Consider the following 17,476-nt stretch of genomic DNA (forward strand, 5'->3'; position numbering starts at 1 on the left):
TGTGTTAAATCTGTTGTTGCCAATAACAATTCATCTGGCTAATGAAGCTTGGAGGGTTTGCGTTTAAAGTAGTAATAAAGAGAGAAAACTCACAACCCTAAACATGTTTTGTTTTTTTTCAAATTCTCATTCATCACAAAGGCTGAGAAAAACCATTAATGATCCTCTAAGCAAGGGCTCCAAAAATATCATTCATCATCATAAATCATAATGCAATTTAAACCAAAGTTTGTGTAAAAGCTGAGAGAATCACACATTAATAAGCATCAGTGTGACCTACATAATATCAGTGCTTTGAGTCACTGTTTAGCCAAGGAGGCAACAGCGAAAACAAGCTTGGTTATATGATAATAATGGAGTAATTAAATCAAAGATTAATTTCCTGTTAATATCTCCATCTTCTTCATCCAAAGCAGCAAACTGATCATAAAAGAATAAAATGGTCTTTTGCTTCATCAGGCTGGTTGAGACAGCGTCTCTAATACTAAACATAACATTTCTGATATTACTCTGAGATGCACTCAAAGAATTCAAATGTTATTACTGTTAGGTCTTTGTTTACTGAGTGAAGAGACGTTCAAGCTGGTCTGTGACTGATAAGAACTGACTGATCTTTACATGATCATATCAGCTGTAACTGCAGAAAGGACTTTGTCCCCCTGAAAGAAATCTACAACTTTATTCTAACCAGTAAAGCTGCCATGCAGGTGTTTGTGTTTATCATGATCTGAAATTATACTAATAACAATGTTAATACAAACACATGCATGACAAAGGGCATGTAGACACTCCTGTCCACATACTTCTGTGTGAATTTTCAGTTCCACCTTAAGAGAAATCACAGTACAATGATCAGTGTTGTACCCAAAAGTCATATTTGTAAATTATACATATATTTACATGTGCATACTGTATATGGCCTACACTGTATACTATGAGTCATCTGATTACCTGCCTGGCCGATTATCAGATCTGATATTCAGCTTTTTTCTGATTATCAGAATCAGTATTTGATCTGCAGTCTGCAAATAACTAGTAACTAAAGTTATCAAATAAATGTAGTGGAGTAAACGTACAAAATTCTCTTCACAAATGTAGTAGAGTGGAAGCGTGAAGTAGCAGAAAATAGAAATACTTAAACTACAAGTACCTCAAAATTGTACTTAAATACAGTACTTGAGTAAATATACTTAGTTACACTCCATCGATGACAATGATGTTGTTGTGCCTCCAACTTTGTGTTAGTTTGGGACTCGTTTGACTCGTTTTGCACTGCTGCACTTCTTTTATAATGTTATATTTCACAACACTTTCTATGTCTATCTATTTTTCCTCTGCCATGGAGGTTATGTATTCACGTGTCTATTTATTGGTTGGTTGGTTTGCCAACAGGATTGCACAAAACTTGGATGGAGGATTAACTTGAAGGTTAACTTTTGGTTCAGGTCCAGATAAAGAGACATTGCAAGATAGGGTGTTTTTCTGTATTTTCAGTTCAAAATTTCTCAGGGAGTGAAGTGTGGATTCTTGATGAGGACATCAGGTGTATTTAGGTGGCTGGTATCTATGAGAGAGAACAGTTTGATGTGGATCTGTTGAGCTTCAATTCTGATTAAGCAGTTATAGGTGGTTTAAAATTTAGAGTGATACAGGGCTGTTGAGTTTAATATTGGATAAGGCATGATTGAACTACATGGGAATGTTGGTCTGTGGTTGAGGTATGCGCTCTACTGAGTGCCATCCTAGTTTTTACCTTATTCTTATAATTGGGTTTTATTTTCTCTTATATTTCTCTGTACTGTATTTTCATCCATATTTTATCTCGTTTTTAGTATTATCAATTATGGCATTCTCCCTGTTTTTTATCCATCTTAATGTTATTTTTTTGTATTATTATCAAGTGGGCTTTATTTTCCATTAACTTTATATCCTTGTTTTTATGTTTATCATTCTGGTGTTGTCATGATACTAGGATTTCTAACTTTGGTATGATACCTTGAAAAAAAATAGATAATCAATAGTAAAAAACTGACATTAGTTTGACAGCATAATATTACCGATTTTTTATTAAAAGATAAATATAACAAGGGTTGTGTATTGTGTGTTAAGCAGAACAGCATTTAGGGCAATTCACTTCTGACCATAGTCAGAGGTAGAGGCAGAGGAAGAGGAGGACGTAGAGGAAGAGGAGGCGGGCACCACAGCCGTGTGTTGACTCAGCTGGCCAAAATATTTGATACACCTTAGTCTCAATATAATGCAGTCCAGTTTAACAGCCCTACAAACTTCAACCATAATGAAATTTAAAAAAAATGAAATACAGGCAGATTTTAAGGCAGAGCTGTCGTATCAGACCACATTAGATCTGGAAGTGTATCTAATGAAGTGGCCGGTGAGTGTGTTTCCCAGCTACATTGAAGACTCTGGTAACATGTGCATTTGTCTCCATCTTGTGGTCTGTCACACCTGAAATTAGTCTATAAATCTGACATACACATAAAAACTCACTTCAGAATCAGTTTAATTTTTAGAAAAGCATTTTATATTTACAGATATTACCACATATACCCATATAAAATTCATATTAGGCGCTGTTCTACATATTTTATTTTAACTCTTCACATGCTTCTCATCTTTTCTAAGGCAAAGTATTCTGTTAGACATTTTCAATGCCATTCTAGGACTGAATAAAGTAAAAGCAGCAGTTCTCATACTGGAATCATGTCAGTAAATAGACTATTTAAATAATTACTTGCCATTAAAAATATCATCTATATGATAAAACTCCTTCCTCTGGCTCCTGATATGAATCCTTAACTTCTGACTCCCATCTTTTAATAAATGCATGTATGTCTGCATATTACTTTACAAAACACAAATGTTTTCAGTATAAGTACAAATATTTGTTAGTTCACTGAGTCACTGGAGGTCCATCATTAAAAGTACCAATGCAGCGTGCACAGAGCCTCCTCAGAGTTTGATGTTTCCTGATGAGATGCCGCTGTAGACCTGAGCTGTCAGTGGGATGTAGCACTTCTCCTGATTATCGAGGATGTAAAGAGGGTCCCGGATACGTCCTGGATCAAAACTCTCCTCCACTAACTTCACCTTCATTTGCTTGAAAGTGCCCGTCACCTCCACGGCATTCTGGATGGAGGAAAAGTATTGCAAACTATTGACAAAGTGGCAAAAACACTGATCCCAATCATTGTTATTTACATCTTTGAGGACAGAACAATGCAGTTAAGTGTGTGAAATAAAATTACCTGTATCCTGATAAAGCGAGGTCGGGCGTATGAGGGCAGGTAGCTGATCACATGCTCATATATTTTACTTCCATCAAACCGGGCACCTTCCATCACAGTGACAGCTGCCATCCCGATCCGCCCCTCATGCCCTACAAACAAAACAGACAAAGTGCCTGTCTTTATTAACAAATTAATTACCAAATGATTATCTCTCTCATATGTTCTGGTACTTGGCAGTCTTGATATTCTTATGGATTACACAGTCAGGTCGAATGTACAGGGAAAATGACCATCACCTGGCACTTGGACTCCGTAAACATTGGCTTCTTTGAGACAATCGCTGATCGTCAGGATGTCAGACACCTCAGTTGTGGCCACATTCTCACCTTTCCACCTGAAACAAGTTTGAAACTTTATATTAGTCATATATTTGTTTCTTTGTTTTGCATTTTACAGGAAGTGAGGAAACAAAAACAGAGCCTCTCGTCAACAACATGTCAAATTTTGCAAATACAGTAAAAAGGAACCAATTTAGGTTACTTCTTTGACGCCCGTGGAGAACCAGACTCCCTTGACAAAATGTTCAATTTTGTAAATTGTTGAGTTAGTTAGTTAAATACTTTGTGAAACACTGTCTTCAACAAATTACGCACCATTTAGGCCGTCTTGTTAATTCAGCATATGTTATATATGAAGATATTTCTTTATTTGTGTAAAAATGTTGTATCGGTTTGTTCCAGTGAGGTCTGTGTTTAATTGCATATAGAGCGGGGAAGTGATCGGATAACTCAGGTTTTACGGATCTATTCTTGATCAATTCTAAATGACCTTGTGACATTTCATTTTCTATTTTTTTAAATCTTTCATTTGGTATGGCAGTAAAACTATAACCAATTATTCTGTAAAAAAAAAAAAAAAAATCAAATCAATTAATGGTGCACAGGAGTTCTGTACCTGAATGTGTCACCTACACGATCCTGGAAGTAAATGAAGTTGTCTTTATCGATCCTCATCAGGTCCCCGCTGTTGAAGTAAAGATCTCCTTTCTTGAGAACATTGCGAAGTCTTTTCCTCTCCGTTTGTTCTTCATTCTGGGCGTAGCCGACAAAAGGAGCGATGTCTGTGATCTTTGACACCAGCAGTCCTGTTTCACCTTCAAGAAAAAACCAAGAGCCATGTAAGTACAAGGAGTACCGTTAACTATTATCTATTAAAGGCCTGCTTGTATCATTACTGAAGTCCTGATATCAAAGGAGTAGACACAAGATTTATATTAACATTTGCATAAGTTTCTTCACCTGTGGGCGACTCCACACAGAGGCCGTTAGCGTCTCGAACAGGTTCATCGCACTCTGTGTCATACTGAATGAGAGTGTAGGGAAACAGCTTCTACAGGAGGAAGTAAATACATCAGTGTTAGATTATGTGCTAATACACCTTTACACCTCCTACAGCAGAATAAAAGACAGAATTAACATATACTAGTGGTAGATTGTAATCAAGTACATTTACTCATGTACTATACTTATGTACAAATTTGCAGTACTTGTACTTGAGTATTTCCACGTTAAACAAACTTTATACTTCTACTCCACCACACATGCAAATACTGAACTTTTTACTCCACTACACTTATTTGATAACTTAAGTTACTAGTTACTTTGCAGATGCTGCATCAGAGCCAAAGTAACAGATTTTTACATTCATTTATTTTATACACAGTACGACAAAAAACAAGACAAAGCACTGATTCCAATAATCAGAAAAATGTTGAATATCAGATCCGATAATTGGTTGACCCATAGTACTTTTTAATCCACTACATTTGTGTGACTAGTAGTTTTACTTGTAATTGAGTAATATTTCAGTAATGTAACTGTACTCGTACTTGAATACAGATTTTAAGTACTCTTTCCACCACTTTCTTGCTTTCAACTACATTTCCCAGTCCAACTTTGCCAGTGAAGACCTGGAGATGTGGTTGAAAGCTCTAAAAGTACAAGTAAGTGAGCCTCAAGTACACTTTTTTTTGTTACACACATGAATGAACTGGCTGTTAATTAAAACAGAAACGTCAAACTTCAGATGGACACTTATGTGTCTCGACAATCCAATAAAGATATTTGCCAAAAAAAGTTTATAACAGAAACAATGTTAACTGAAACAAAAAACTAAAATGTTGTTTTGATCTAACTCTTACCCGATGTAAAAAGTTGACTCGTCCGACAGCTCCGATTCTTCCTGCATAGTTGACAAATCCCACATTTCCCTCAGTGGAGGCGTAAAACTCTTTGATCTGAATGTTCCCAAAGCGACTGACGAACTCTCTCCAGATCTCAGCTCTCACACCGTTACCGATGGCCAGTCGGACTTTATGGTCCTTGTCATTTTCTCTCTGCATTTTCACATACAAATAAAAACAAACAGATTAAGCGTTTTGCAAGAAATAAATAATGTGATGCCTGATGGATTTCATTCAGTCAGTCATTCAACCCTTATTTTACCTCAGAATACATTCAGGTGGAGACCTCATTAACAATATGGCATATAGAGTATGAAACATAGACGAAAGATCCTGGACACCAAGAAACACAAATAGGAAGCTTAGATAAAAAAGTGAAAAATAATAAAAAAGCCAAACCAAAAATAAGAAAACTGTAGCAATACATAAAGCAATAAAAATGTAAAGAAGAAGAATCAACTGAAACAAGAACAGCTGGGAGAGAAAAATAATCTAATCAACTAACTGTAAAAACATTCATCAAAGACAGAAGAAGTGGTGGTGATGGTGTCAAAAAACACACCTGTCAGCATTTTGAAGAAGTGTTAACAAAGTGTGAGACTCAGAGGTGGAAAGTACACAGGTATCTGTACTTTCCTTGAGTATTTATTTTTCTGACAACTTTTGACAGTTCCTCCCTCCACCTGAACACAAATATCTGTACTTTCTACCCCTTTATATTTTCAAAACAGGCTCGTTACTTTAGTTTGAATGCATTTGAGGGGAATTATGGATTATCTTTATTTTGCCTCATTGCACACCACCTTCCCAACATCACAAGACTGATTTCAACCTATCAGTGCATATCATGCACGGCAGACGTAGCAAGACGAAACAACGTAAAAGACATAAGAAGAAAGAAGCAGACAGAGAGGGCGATGTGAACGGGGAGAAAAGGCGTGTTAGTGTCTCCTATCCGCAGAGACCCTGCAGCCCTCTGCCTGGATTTTCTTATTTTCTCACTTTGTTGCTGCTCGGGACATTTTACCAACACAAAATGTGGCTATGTGACGTCCTGGGAATCAACTATCTTTGTGGTGCGTTTAGGAACAGCTGGAACAAATCCTACTGATTCTACCTTTAAGTTTAATAGTCATTGAATTACATGAAAATGACCTGAGCTTCAGTTAACTTTGCACAGGTAGAAATGTCTTCAGAGGGAAACTTTTTACTCTGATACTTTGAGTACATTTCAGAGCCTGTACTCTATTACTTTTACCTGAGTAAAGAAGTTGAATCAGCACTTCTACTTTTACCACAGTCTTTTTTTACACAAGTGTCTGTACCTCTGCTTGAGTACAGAATGTGTGTAGTTTTTTTGTTTTACCTATGTGAACTCATATTTATAATAAACACACATCAATCATCTAATTAGGCCCTCAATTAGAAATCCTGATCAAACATGCCTAATCCCAGTCTATATGTAAGAATCTGACATTAGAAACCAGTTCAAAGTAGCTAAAATACTTCTATGTGACTTAAAAATACAAATCTCTCTAAACCAATAGGAATACTGTAAAAGAAATACCATTAACTGTGACAAATGTGACCCTCAACATATTATAGTCCAGGGAGATTTGGCTGCCAAGTTACTTGATATGGTCTCCGTCAGTAAAGGCCAGCATCTATTCCTAGAGGTGACCAGATACAGTCAAAACCACCTCCTCTTCCCACTGCAGGGGTCACGCAGTAAATCGACACTGCACTTCATGTGATGCAATTAGATACTCTGAATGGCCATACATGTAAGCAGAATGTTTACTCCTAATTACAGGAGATACATCTTTAGGCGATCTCATAAGTATTCAATCATTCTAGACTTTAAAATGGTTATTGATTTTATCAGTGATTGAAGTTCACATGTATCCATAATGTCTCCTGCTGTTCAAACCCCTACAGATAATGACGCACAGGAACCCGATAGTTGAGATTTAATGATTTCTATTTTGGTAAGCCAGCTGTGCTCCGCGTGGGAATGTACAGATTTGGAAAGTTCATGTCTGACTAGACTCAAAGGCAGCTTGCTGCAGCCGGTTCACCGTGCTCTGTGTCTGCAGATGTCTCGAGTGAACTTGAGTTTTACAGAGGTTAAGATGGCCAAGAGGAGGCACGGTGCCCACAGCGCACTGCCAAAGATCCTGTGCGAGCTTCTTTGAGCTGCAATCCTTCTAGTAACTGAAAATCTAGCATTCAGTGAAAAGATAAAGGTTAATATATGTGTGGACCAATCTTTCAACATGTTAGACAGATATTTTTGAATGTGAGGCTTCAGTAAAATGTGCAAAATACCCATTTAGGTGTTTGTTTTAGTTCAGATTTCTGTGATGGAAACTTGTGCAAATTAGTTGATATTCAATAAGAGAGCCTCATTTGCACCTTTCGACATAAAGTATCAGAAAAATCGTCTCAACCTAAGTAATCAACTTGATATTGAATATTACAATACATTTTTAAAAGCTGTTCTCTCAAAATGAGTTTTCTCTCAGACTCTTATGCTGAAATCTCTACTTCAGCAGCATTTACATACACCAAAGTCTCCAGTTTTATACCTATCTATACTCTAAAGGTTTCTACAGAGTTTTGTTTATATATCATTCAGCCTGATTTATATTGCAGCCCCACTGATATATTGGTCGGCGAATTTTGGCCTATCACATATATATATATTATAATTGCTATTAAAGATGGGTCATGATTTTTGAGTTTTCAAGTATTTGTTAAATTTGAATAATTTGAATAATTCATGTGACTGGTTTCATCTAAAAATATATATCTTCCTTTTTTTATTTTTGCTTGGAATGCCCACCCCTATTGGCCAAATGTTGTCAGATATGCACTGATATGAAAACTGTTATTTTAGAGATTATAATGCAGAAAAAGATGCCACAGGTAATTTATGGTTATCAAATTTCCAGTGAAGTTCACTGTTTCAGAGCACTGATGTCATTTAGAAAATAAGTTCCTGCCTCTGTTACATATCTTTGTCACAAGTGTTTGGTAACCACATTTTGGAGGTCATTGCAAAAAAATGTGTGTTAATCCGACGATTTATCGATATCGGAATTTTTTTACTCGCCAATATCAGTGTCCACATCAGCCCATCGGTTGGGCTCTAATCTTTATGGCTGTTGACAGTATTTTCTGATTGATGAGAACTTCTCTCTGTAAAAGCCTTTGACTTGAATACGTCAACGAAATAAAACATGAATTTTGAACCTGGATTTATCCAGTGGTCAGATTTCTGTCTGGAAATGTATGCAAATCTGTGCATTTAATAAGTTTTATTAAAACTTGCAGTACAAAAACCTTCGTCTTAATGTAGGTGGGGGGTTGGGAGTTTTCATGGTGATATCTATTATATCTAATTTTACCCTGAGTGTCTCCCAAGGTTTATCTGTTCACTTTCCTCTGCCCCTGAGTTAGAGGCAGAATCACTTTAACCTCATGCAAACCCTTTAAGAATGCCATCGGTTTAAGGTTTCACTTGAGAGTTTCAACTGTCACATGATCAAGACACTGCTGCAGAGGCTTTTCCACACAAAGAAAACTAAATGAGCTAAACCGGAATAAAAAATACTTAACTAAAGGGCAGAATCAGCAACTTCAAATGGTTGGACTACCAAAATACTTTATCTGCAAAACTCCTACTTAGACAATGCTGGAATATTCCAACACTGCTTAGTTTTAGGCTTTGCAGTAACAACAACTCTGTATGAAGAAGTGGAAACAGCTAAATAATCGTACCTTCGGTGTACTACAGAGGTAACGCATCACCTCTCCTATGTACTGGATGACGGTCACACTGTTTTTCCTGCAGTCATCCCAAAACTGAGAGGCAGAGAACTTCCTTTTCAGGATGATAGTCGACCCTTCAAAATAAGACAGCAAAAAGATCATGTGATTAAGGGCTAATCATTATAAAAATGCGATGACAACAGATGAAAAAAAAGTTTAGATATTCAGTTATACAAGTGGAGAAACAGCTGATTTCCATTCAAGCAAAGATATTAAGTTTATTCATGATATTCATCAACATTTTTTAAAGTATTGACCAATAACTTTCAGGTGTAATGTTTTTAATTGATCTGCAAATAGCACTATTGCATTAACAATAGCTTAGCTACATAATCCATTTTAAATGAACTGAATATACATATGAATCACTGCACTTATTGTGAGACTTTTCCAAAACTCAAGCCAACAGTATTGTGAGGCAGTACTGGATCTCTCCTAATATGTATCTAACTAACAGCTGCCTACCAAGACTACACACGGTGTGAACTTTAGCCTGTTTAGAAAAAAGCTGTTCAAAAGAGGAGGTAATCTGGTTTGGGTTGACCCGGCTCTGTTCAGATTACTGCCTCACGGTGACAAAAGACTCTTTCATTCAGTTTCACAGCAGCAGGAATACCAGAGGGAGGGCGGCATCACTTTTCAATTCACAGTGTTGCAGCAGTCGCCTCATGTCTCCGTCAAGTGTGAGAAACTTACGAAAGCCTCGTAACAGGGAGCCACTTTTATGAATCAGCATAATCTTTAAGAACAACTGGTGCAGGAGTGGATTCAAATTATACCTCCAGCATCAAATACAATTAATCGTCAGTGATCGTAGATGGGAAACCAGTGAGGGACTGCAGACCTGTCACTGCATGTGGCAAGGTCACTAATTATTTTTAAATGATTCAGAGCTGATTTGGGACCAGCCTGACGAATCGCTGCATGTTAACTATCACCGCTGTACTATAAGAACCACTCATCTTTTCATTAGTTTTTGTCAGGTTTTGTGCATTTTTCAGGCAATGAAATGGTCTTTTCAACTGTTTATTTATCTTAAAGATTAATTCCACCAATTTTACACATTAAAGTGTGTTAACAGGTCACTTTAATGTAAAAAACTGGTGGAGTTACCCTTTAAGCAGCAGAAGAATGTTCTTAAACCATTAAGAAAACACTTCAATCCATCAGTTTATGGAAAGATTTATATGTCAGCAATGTATGACGTTAAAACTGTACCTGGATCAGCTGCTGTCAGCACTCACAACTTCTAATAAACCCTTTTGTGACTATCTTTCACTGTTGTTGTTTGGTTTAACCTGGCAATTGACAAGTTTTTTGCTTTAACGCATTATTATGAAGTAAATGTTGAATGCATAATGTGATGAATATAGACTAATGAAACCATCTGCGTATAGATTGGTTCCATAAAACCCTTGCTTTCTGCTGCGCTGCCAAATCTCCAAGAGGGCTGACTGGCACCATTTCTCTCTGCTTTTGAAAGTCCATAATAGACTAAATGAATGAATGAACGCAGGTTTTTTCCTGCACTCTGAGGAAAACAGAAACGATCCAGTTGTCTTTGCGACAGTGTACCAAATGTGGCATATCATGTTCACATTATATGCTTAGTTATACAAGAGACATGGCTGCCAGACGGCTGAGTCACAGGGTATTTTTTAAGGAACTATTTGTAAGAAAAGTTGTTTTTTGAGTCTCATTCCCAACTCGTCAAATACTGATGCCTACCATCCCAAAGTGCCAGTATTTGAAGAGTTAAAATCAATCAGTAGAAAATCAACTTTTCTTACAAATAGGTCCTTTAAGGAGACCTCCGGACATTTCGAGACGTTTTTGTGGCAGCTAAAACCAGCTATTTTTCAGAGCAAGTCGGACTGTCTCATCTCTGATCGTGGCAACCAAAACAGGTATTTCGAAACAAACCCTTACCAAGTGATTTTTGTGCCAGTAACCAGAGCATAAGCACGGCGTTGTGACAAATTGATCCTGAACAAATGTAAAGCTGCAACATAAAGAAACTAATCTGTGGATTTGCAGAAACGTATTTAGCTAGCTAAATTTATTCTGGCAATTCGGTTGCTTTTGTTTGATATGGTCATCATGAAGTTTTGTTTATGGAAGGCAATGCTACATGTGACCTGTTTGTTTACACACTAGTCTAAACTGTGGCTCCACCACTGGTGGAGACAGCTCGCTGGGCTGCGCTCTGAGTTTAAAGGTACAACAGTTCAGCCTGAAAGCAATACTCCTAGCCTTTGCAAAGCTATAAAATCATAAACATAAAAACATGCATATTATTTAGTTATTTACATGTTTAAACAACCTAACGACTCATTGTTAGGTCAGTAAAGTATTCACTGGTCTGCAAGGAATCTCACAAAGTTGTATTTGTTTTACACTCTGGTCTGACTTTCTGACTGTCTTAGCTACATCTCACTGGGCTCACCTGTCTCGATGGCGCCAATAAAGCCTATGAGAAATCCAGCTGTGTGGTACAGAGGCAGGTTGACGTAGATGACATCACTAGACGTGACACCGTTCGATGATAAAATAGCCAGAGCTGTTAGGAGGCGGTTCTGATTGACCACAGCTGCCTTTGGGAGACCTGAAAGACAACAAGACACAAACTGCTTGAAAGATGAAGAATACTTGTATGGCCAATATGTTGCCATGGGAACAGCCAGTTTAATACCTGTAGTCCCAGAGGTGTAAATATAAACTGCAGGACTTTTGAATGTGATGTGTGATCTGAGGGATCGAGGGAGCGGGGAGTCCGATGCCTCATCCACTTTATCAGAGAAGCTCTCAATTCCAGGTGTGTCACAGTGTTTGGTCATCAGGAGGACGGTGACGCCCTGCTCCATCAGTGAAGGCAGCACGTCCTCCACTGCTTCCTTTAGCTCTGGAAGGGGACATACAGCAAAATCATAACATACTAGTTTTACATGAACATACAGATAGTATGCAGCTCTACAGGTGACCAAAACCTTGTGAGCTCAACTTTGACACTGAGGTTTTAAAGGTGGAGGAAGCAAATCTAGAGAAACATAGCTGATTGTTGAGTCTGGTTCTCAGGGTCGCTTTGGGTTGGCAGTGAACAACCTGAGAATGAGACTCAACAATCAACTATTTGTCTCCAGCTTCCTCCATCTTTAAGTCTGGACAAGAGTTTATCTGAACACAGAGGCCAGAAAATGAACAGCGAACTATGGGATTAGTTCAAGAGGGTGAGGGTTATAAGATGCAGGGTGCATGAGATTCAAAATACTGTTGGCATCCGTGATTACAAGGTGTTTCAGTAACCTCAAAGTATATTTTGAGGCCTCTGAAAATACCTAATTCATATTCCAAACAAAAAGAGGGCAGTGTCTTATTAGAGTAACCGCTGTCTGTAGCTGCTGTTAGCTATTTAGCTTGGTTAGCCGTGCATGAGGGCGGTCCGGACTGGGAGCTCAGAGCACCAGAGGAGTGTTGGTGTTTACACTGCTAACACAGGAGCTTTTGACCACGGGATATATAAATTATTTCAAATCAATATTTTAAAGGACCTGTGTGTAGGCTTTAGTGGCATCTAGTGGTAAGATTGCAGATTGCAACAAACAAAATACAACAACTCACATCTTGTTATTGTGGTAGCAAACAATGTGATAAACTTGAAAGTCCTTAGTACTTAGGTATCAAAAGTACAAGTTTCTATCAAAGTATATAATACTTACATTTACATGTATGTAGATACTGTGTACTATGGGTCGACTGATTTTTGGCCTGGCTGATTATCGGGTCTGATATTCAGCATTTTTCTGATTATCATAATCAGTGTGTTTCTTTTCGACTGTAACTAAAATAATTTAAAAATGTTCTACTTTGGCTCTGATGCAGCATGCAAGTTTAGTGAAGTTAAAGTACAATATTAGGAAATGGAAATACTCAAGTAAAGTACAAGTACCTTGTAATTATACTACAGTATAGTACTTGAGTAGATTTACTTATTCACACTCCATCAGTGATGAAAACATATTTATATAATAATATTATATTCTATTTCTGCCAATAGATCCTCTTAAATCCTCCAAAATACTGCCCACTGGACCTTTAATTCAACTGAAGTATTTTGCACATACTTTTAGTATTTTTTACAACACTCCACCTCAGTATATATGAATGTATGTGAGTGATGAGAGGATATAAATGTTTACTTGTTGATTATTTTCAGAATTTTAAGTATATTTTAAATGGTTATTAACATTGACAGCTGGTAGAAACATAGTGAACCAAGAATTTTATTGAATTGATAAGTCGTTTACTTCTGCTTATGACAATAAAGCCTTTGAATATTTGAAATCTTCAATATTTTAGTGCCTCTCCCTCCACGACTGTGTTCAATATCTGGCAGGGGTCCATTCAAGACAAGTCTCTGCCCTGTCAGATATCAACTGTAGCAGTTACTGAGCCTACTGTGATGGAAAAACTTCCCTAAACTAAACTCCACCAAGACAATCTAAAACTTGTATTTGTTTATTTATTTGCAAACTTCTAATTAAATAAGATTTTGGAGAAAAACTTCCTCTAAAGACAGCTACCGAGCTACTGTCACAGAGGTTAAACTGAGAGCAGAAACCACAGCTGTTAAAACATCCAACCTGAATGTTTGGCTGAAGTCAACAGCTCCTTGAAAAGCAGAAATAACTTCTCTTAAGAACTTTAACTAACTTTAAGTGGATGTTCTCATTACGCACGAACCTGACGCAGCTATCAACACTTTGGCCCTGCAGCAGTTGAAGCAGTGCAGCAGAGACTTGGTGCGGATGTTGTGATTGAGGAGAGCCACAGGCGAGCCCAGCTTAGCCAAGGCCAGCCAGGTGAACATGAAGGCGGGTTCATTCCCCATGAAAAGCGCCACGGTGTCCCCAGCTCGGTACCCAGGTTGAGCCTGAAGCGCGTTGGCTGTTTTATTGCTCCGTTTATCAGTGTAAGAGTAAGAGGAAGCTTCCTTTTCAAACACAATGAACGGCTTGTCCGGATGCGCTGCGCTCTGCTCCAAGAAACGATCCAAAACAAAGAAGAGGGGTCTCCTTCTTCGCCTCGACACGAACCTCACTAAAATCCGCAGTAGATCCCTGAAATACAGAATATCCATCCAGACATAAGGGTAGAAAGTTTTGAGGGTGAATGGTATGACGAAGATAGTTGCTAAAATGATTGAAAGTAAATATATCTCCATCATGTTTTCTGGTGTAAAAGCCTCAGCTCCTGGAGAGAAAAGTGCAGCCCCTGCTGCAAAATGGGGAATGTTGCAAAAAAAAAAGGATTTTGTTGAGTGGGGCGGGGCATTTTCTTAAGAAGCGAGTTAAGATCATCGAAAATGTGAAATTGTGAATAATTTGGAAACACTGTTGATGCTCAGCAGCATCGCGTCCATAGTTTTATTGCACGCAAATAGGAAAAGTGGGAAGTAGTCTTCAAACTTTGGCTGACAGAGGTAACTGAGACTTTTATTTTAGAGAACAACAACGTTAAAGAAAGTCTCACACACACACATGTCTTTCCCTTAAGGTCCGAGTCAGGGTCAGCTGGACAAGGCTGTTGAGGTTGCACGATATAATCACAGCACTGTGCAACCTGTCTGGGGTCAGTTCATGCAGGAGGTGGAGCTGGAAATGTCAGACAAGGCAACGGTTCCCACTGAGCAAAAACATATCAGAAAGAGTCCAGTGGAGAGCCAGAATTAAAGATTTCAATGTCCACTATTGATGTCCAAGTTACATCCTTACCAGGTTCAAAATGAGAAAGTTTTTACAATGTAATTTTAGACTTCTTTTCATCTTTAGTTAGAGATGTCCAACGAACTTTTTGTGGTTCAAAGTTAAAGTTTTAATGATGGCAAAATTTGACTCCATGCAGCAAAGCTACATGTTGGATTTAACCCCCTGAGCTATTCATCAGCTTTGTTACATACCAGGTTTTGGTCACAAGAGTTTTACAACCTTCCTCAGGTTGGATGACCAAGGCTGACTCTATGAGACTGGCAGTCTGGTGAACATGGTCAGCCGGGAACAGAACAGCACATCCTCTGAAAAGAGGAAGCCAATTTGATGAAGGGAATACAGTACCGAGGTGGTTTTCTTGCCAGATATGGCTAATGGCAACCAGGGGCTGAGTCAGCAAGGACCGCTAACCAAAAACAGCGAACTACATTTAGCCACAGTTAGCACTTACTTTAGCAACAAAGCTACAGGTGTCTGTCTAACAGGAAACATAAATCATCTTGGCCCAACTGTCCTCCGTCGCCATTCTCAGACACTGTGTGACTCCGGTCCGGAGCTGTTCATTGAGAAGCTGCTGGTTATCAGTTTATCAGTTACTTTAGCAACAAGTAAAGCTATCTGTCCAGAGGTGCTCCTGGCAGAGCAGCCCGAGGACAGCAGAGGTAAAACCGTATACTCCATAAAACGTGACCCAGTTTCACCCAAATCAAGATGTTGTGAAGTTGTGCCTTTGTACAGTAATCGTTGAGGTTGGTGACGAGCAACACGCTCCTCTGCCAGCGTTCTTCTTTTTATACATCCGTGGCAGCATCATAAAATAAAGAAAGGATACGCCCCCGAGTGCAGGATGAGTCATAACATTTTTTAATGTGTTTCCAGGAAGTTACAAACTCTAAAATGCCAGTAAAACTACCTACAAAACAGCTTTTTTTGCCAATGTTGGGCAAGACATATTTGAAAAAAACACCTGAACAGCGATTTTTGACTTCCTCTTTCCCACAATGTTAAACCACTGATTTCTTAAAATCAGTCTTTTTTTAACATTGTGGGAAATATACTTATCTGCTTTCTTGCCAAGAGTTAGATGAGAAACTTGACACTGGGGAGTCACTGCAGCTGTGCAGCTCTGTGTCTATCTGCTTGTTGCATGTTTAACCCTTAGTGACCATAAATTGATTAATGCAGCTTTGATTTCCTCCATGGGAGCGGCAGACCAGTGAATGATGCTATTGAGAGCTGAAGGCATCATAGGCAGGGCTGTTGCCAGGATTTTAGTAAAAACTGAGGTCCTGCCCCCCACCCCCGCCCATACATGGAGAACATTTTGAAGACTATAATATAAATCTATGCATTTCTCTGCATTTTGACAGGACCAATAATCGGCAGAAGAAGAAGATAAGTGACAGATATTTATATTTGACTTAAATTTATCAAACTTATTTATATCCTAAATAGAACTTATTAAAAATAGATGGCCGTGCTCCTACGTGCATATCCTTTGAACCCTTGGGTATCAGCCAGACTTTTTTAAGGTACTATCAGTCACTGAGGTCTTTGGGTTGTGAAACTCTTGTGAGCACACCCCAGTGAAGCATGTGGCCACAGGCAGCACAAGGCTATCTCTTTGATTAGGTGAACTCCTTTTTCACCCTTTTTACTTTGCTCTGCAGCGTGTGTTGGGTGACGTTCTCTGGTCAGATGATACTGTAGATAGTTTAGATAGCACTGGGTTTAAAACTTTGATATAAGCACGACAGACTGAATCAGAACACACACTGTACAGTTAGGTCCAGACAGTTATTTAGAAGATTTATCACATTTGCTTGTTCATAAATACAATTTTACAAGTGGCTTTTTTTGTAATCAACACAAGAAATATTAATATTAATATATTTGTTTGAGATTTGTAGACTTTATCTTGGTTTTGAATACATGAAATAACTGAAAAATCACTGTGTCCAGCCTTTTTATGCAGAAGCAAACAAAACATACCCCATTAATTTAGTTTATTCTGCAATACCAACATGTCTTTTTTATAATTGTTTCGTTTTATACTGTTCCTTCATTTTTTTTCGTTTTTGTGCAAAACTGTCAGTTCCCACGTCGTCGCCTTGAAAGAGAACAAACACATTCTGCACAATGTAAAACAATTCTTGAGACATTTCCAGAGACTCTCTCCTTGAAAAACTTTTCAACAGGAGTAGCCCAGTCGATAAGAATTTGCTGGCGTAAGGGGATTGTGTTTCAGAAATGCTTTTTCCTCAAGTCACGTTGCCCCACGACACGAAGGCGACCAATGGTCTCCGAGACACGTCGAGCCGCTCCTATAAAGCTGAGGCGTCTTCATTCATGAGGCAAACTGCGAGGTGGATCCTGCGCTGCCGTTT

At 38.3% G+C, this 17,476-nt stretch overlaps 1 protein-coding gene across 1 annotated transcript; it reads right to left on the reverse strand.

Moving 5' to 3' along the window:
• Window positions 1-2,504: 2,504 nt before the first annotated feature.
• Window positions 2,505-14,545, reverse strand: LOC140994666 (long-chain fatty acid transport protein 2). The gene is made up of 10 exons (XM_073464405.1): window positions 14,065-14,545; window positions 12,017-12,226; window positions 11,771-11,929; window positions 9,274-9,398; window positions 5,449-5,643; window positions 4,547-4,637; window positions 4,203-4,401; window positions 3,545-3,642; window positions 3,267-3,397; window positions 2,505-3,147 (listed from the first exon to the last, which is right to left on the reverse strand). Exons 1-10 carry the CDS (start codon window positions 14,543-14,545, stop codon window positions 2,971-2,973), a joined length of 1,866 nt encoding a protein of 621 aa, XP_073320506.1. The 3' UTR covers window positions 2,505-2,970.
• Between the last annotated feature and the right edge of the window lie 2,931 nt (window positions 14,546-17,476).

Source organism: Pagrus major, chromosome 4 (genome assembly GCF_040436345.1).
Source record: "Pagrus major chromosome 4, Pma_NU_1.0".
NCBI classification, from domain to species: domain Eukaryota; kingdom Metazoa; phylum Chordata; class Actinopteri; order Spariformes; family Sparidae; genus Pagrus; species Pagrus major.

Coding starts and splice junctions, on each gene's coding strand:
- LOC140994666 (XM_073464405.1), bottom strand. CDS start 14,545: ATGGAGATATATTTACTTTCAATCATTTTAGCAACTATCTTCGTCATA. Junction 4,638..5,448: donor GAGTCAACTTTTTACATCGG/GTAAGAGTTAGA, acceptor TTCCTCCTGTAG/AAGCTGTTTCCCTACACTCT. Junction 3,643..4,202: donor CGTGTAGGTGACACATTCAG/GTACAGAACTCC, acceptor AACTTGTTTCAG/GTGGAAAGGTGAGAATGTGG.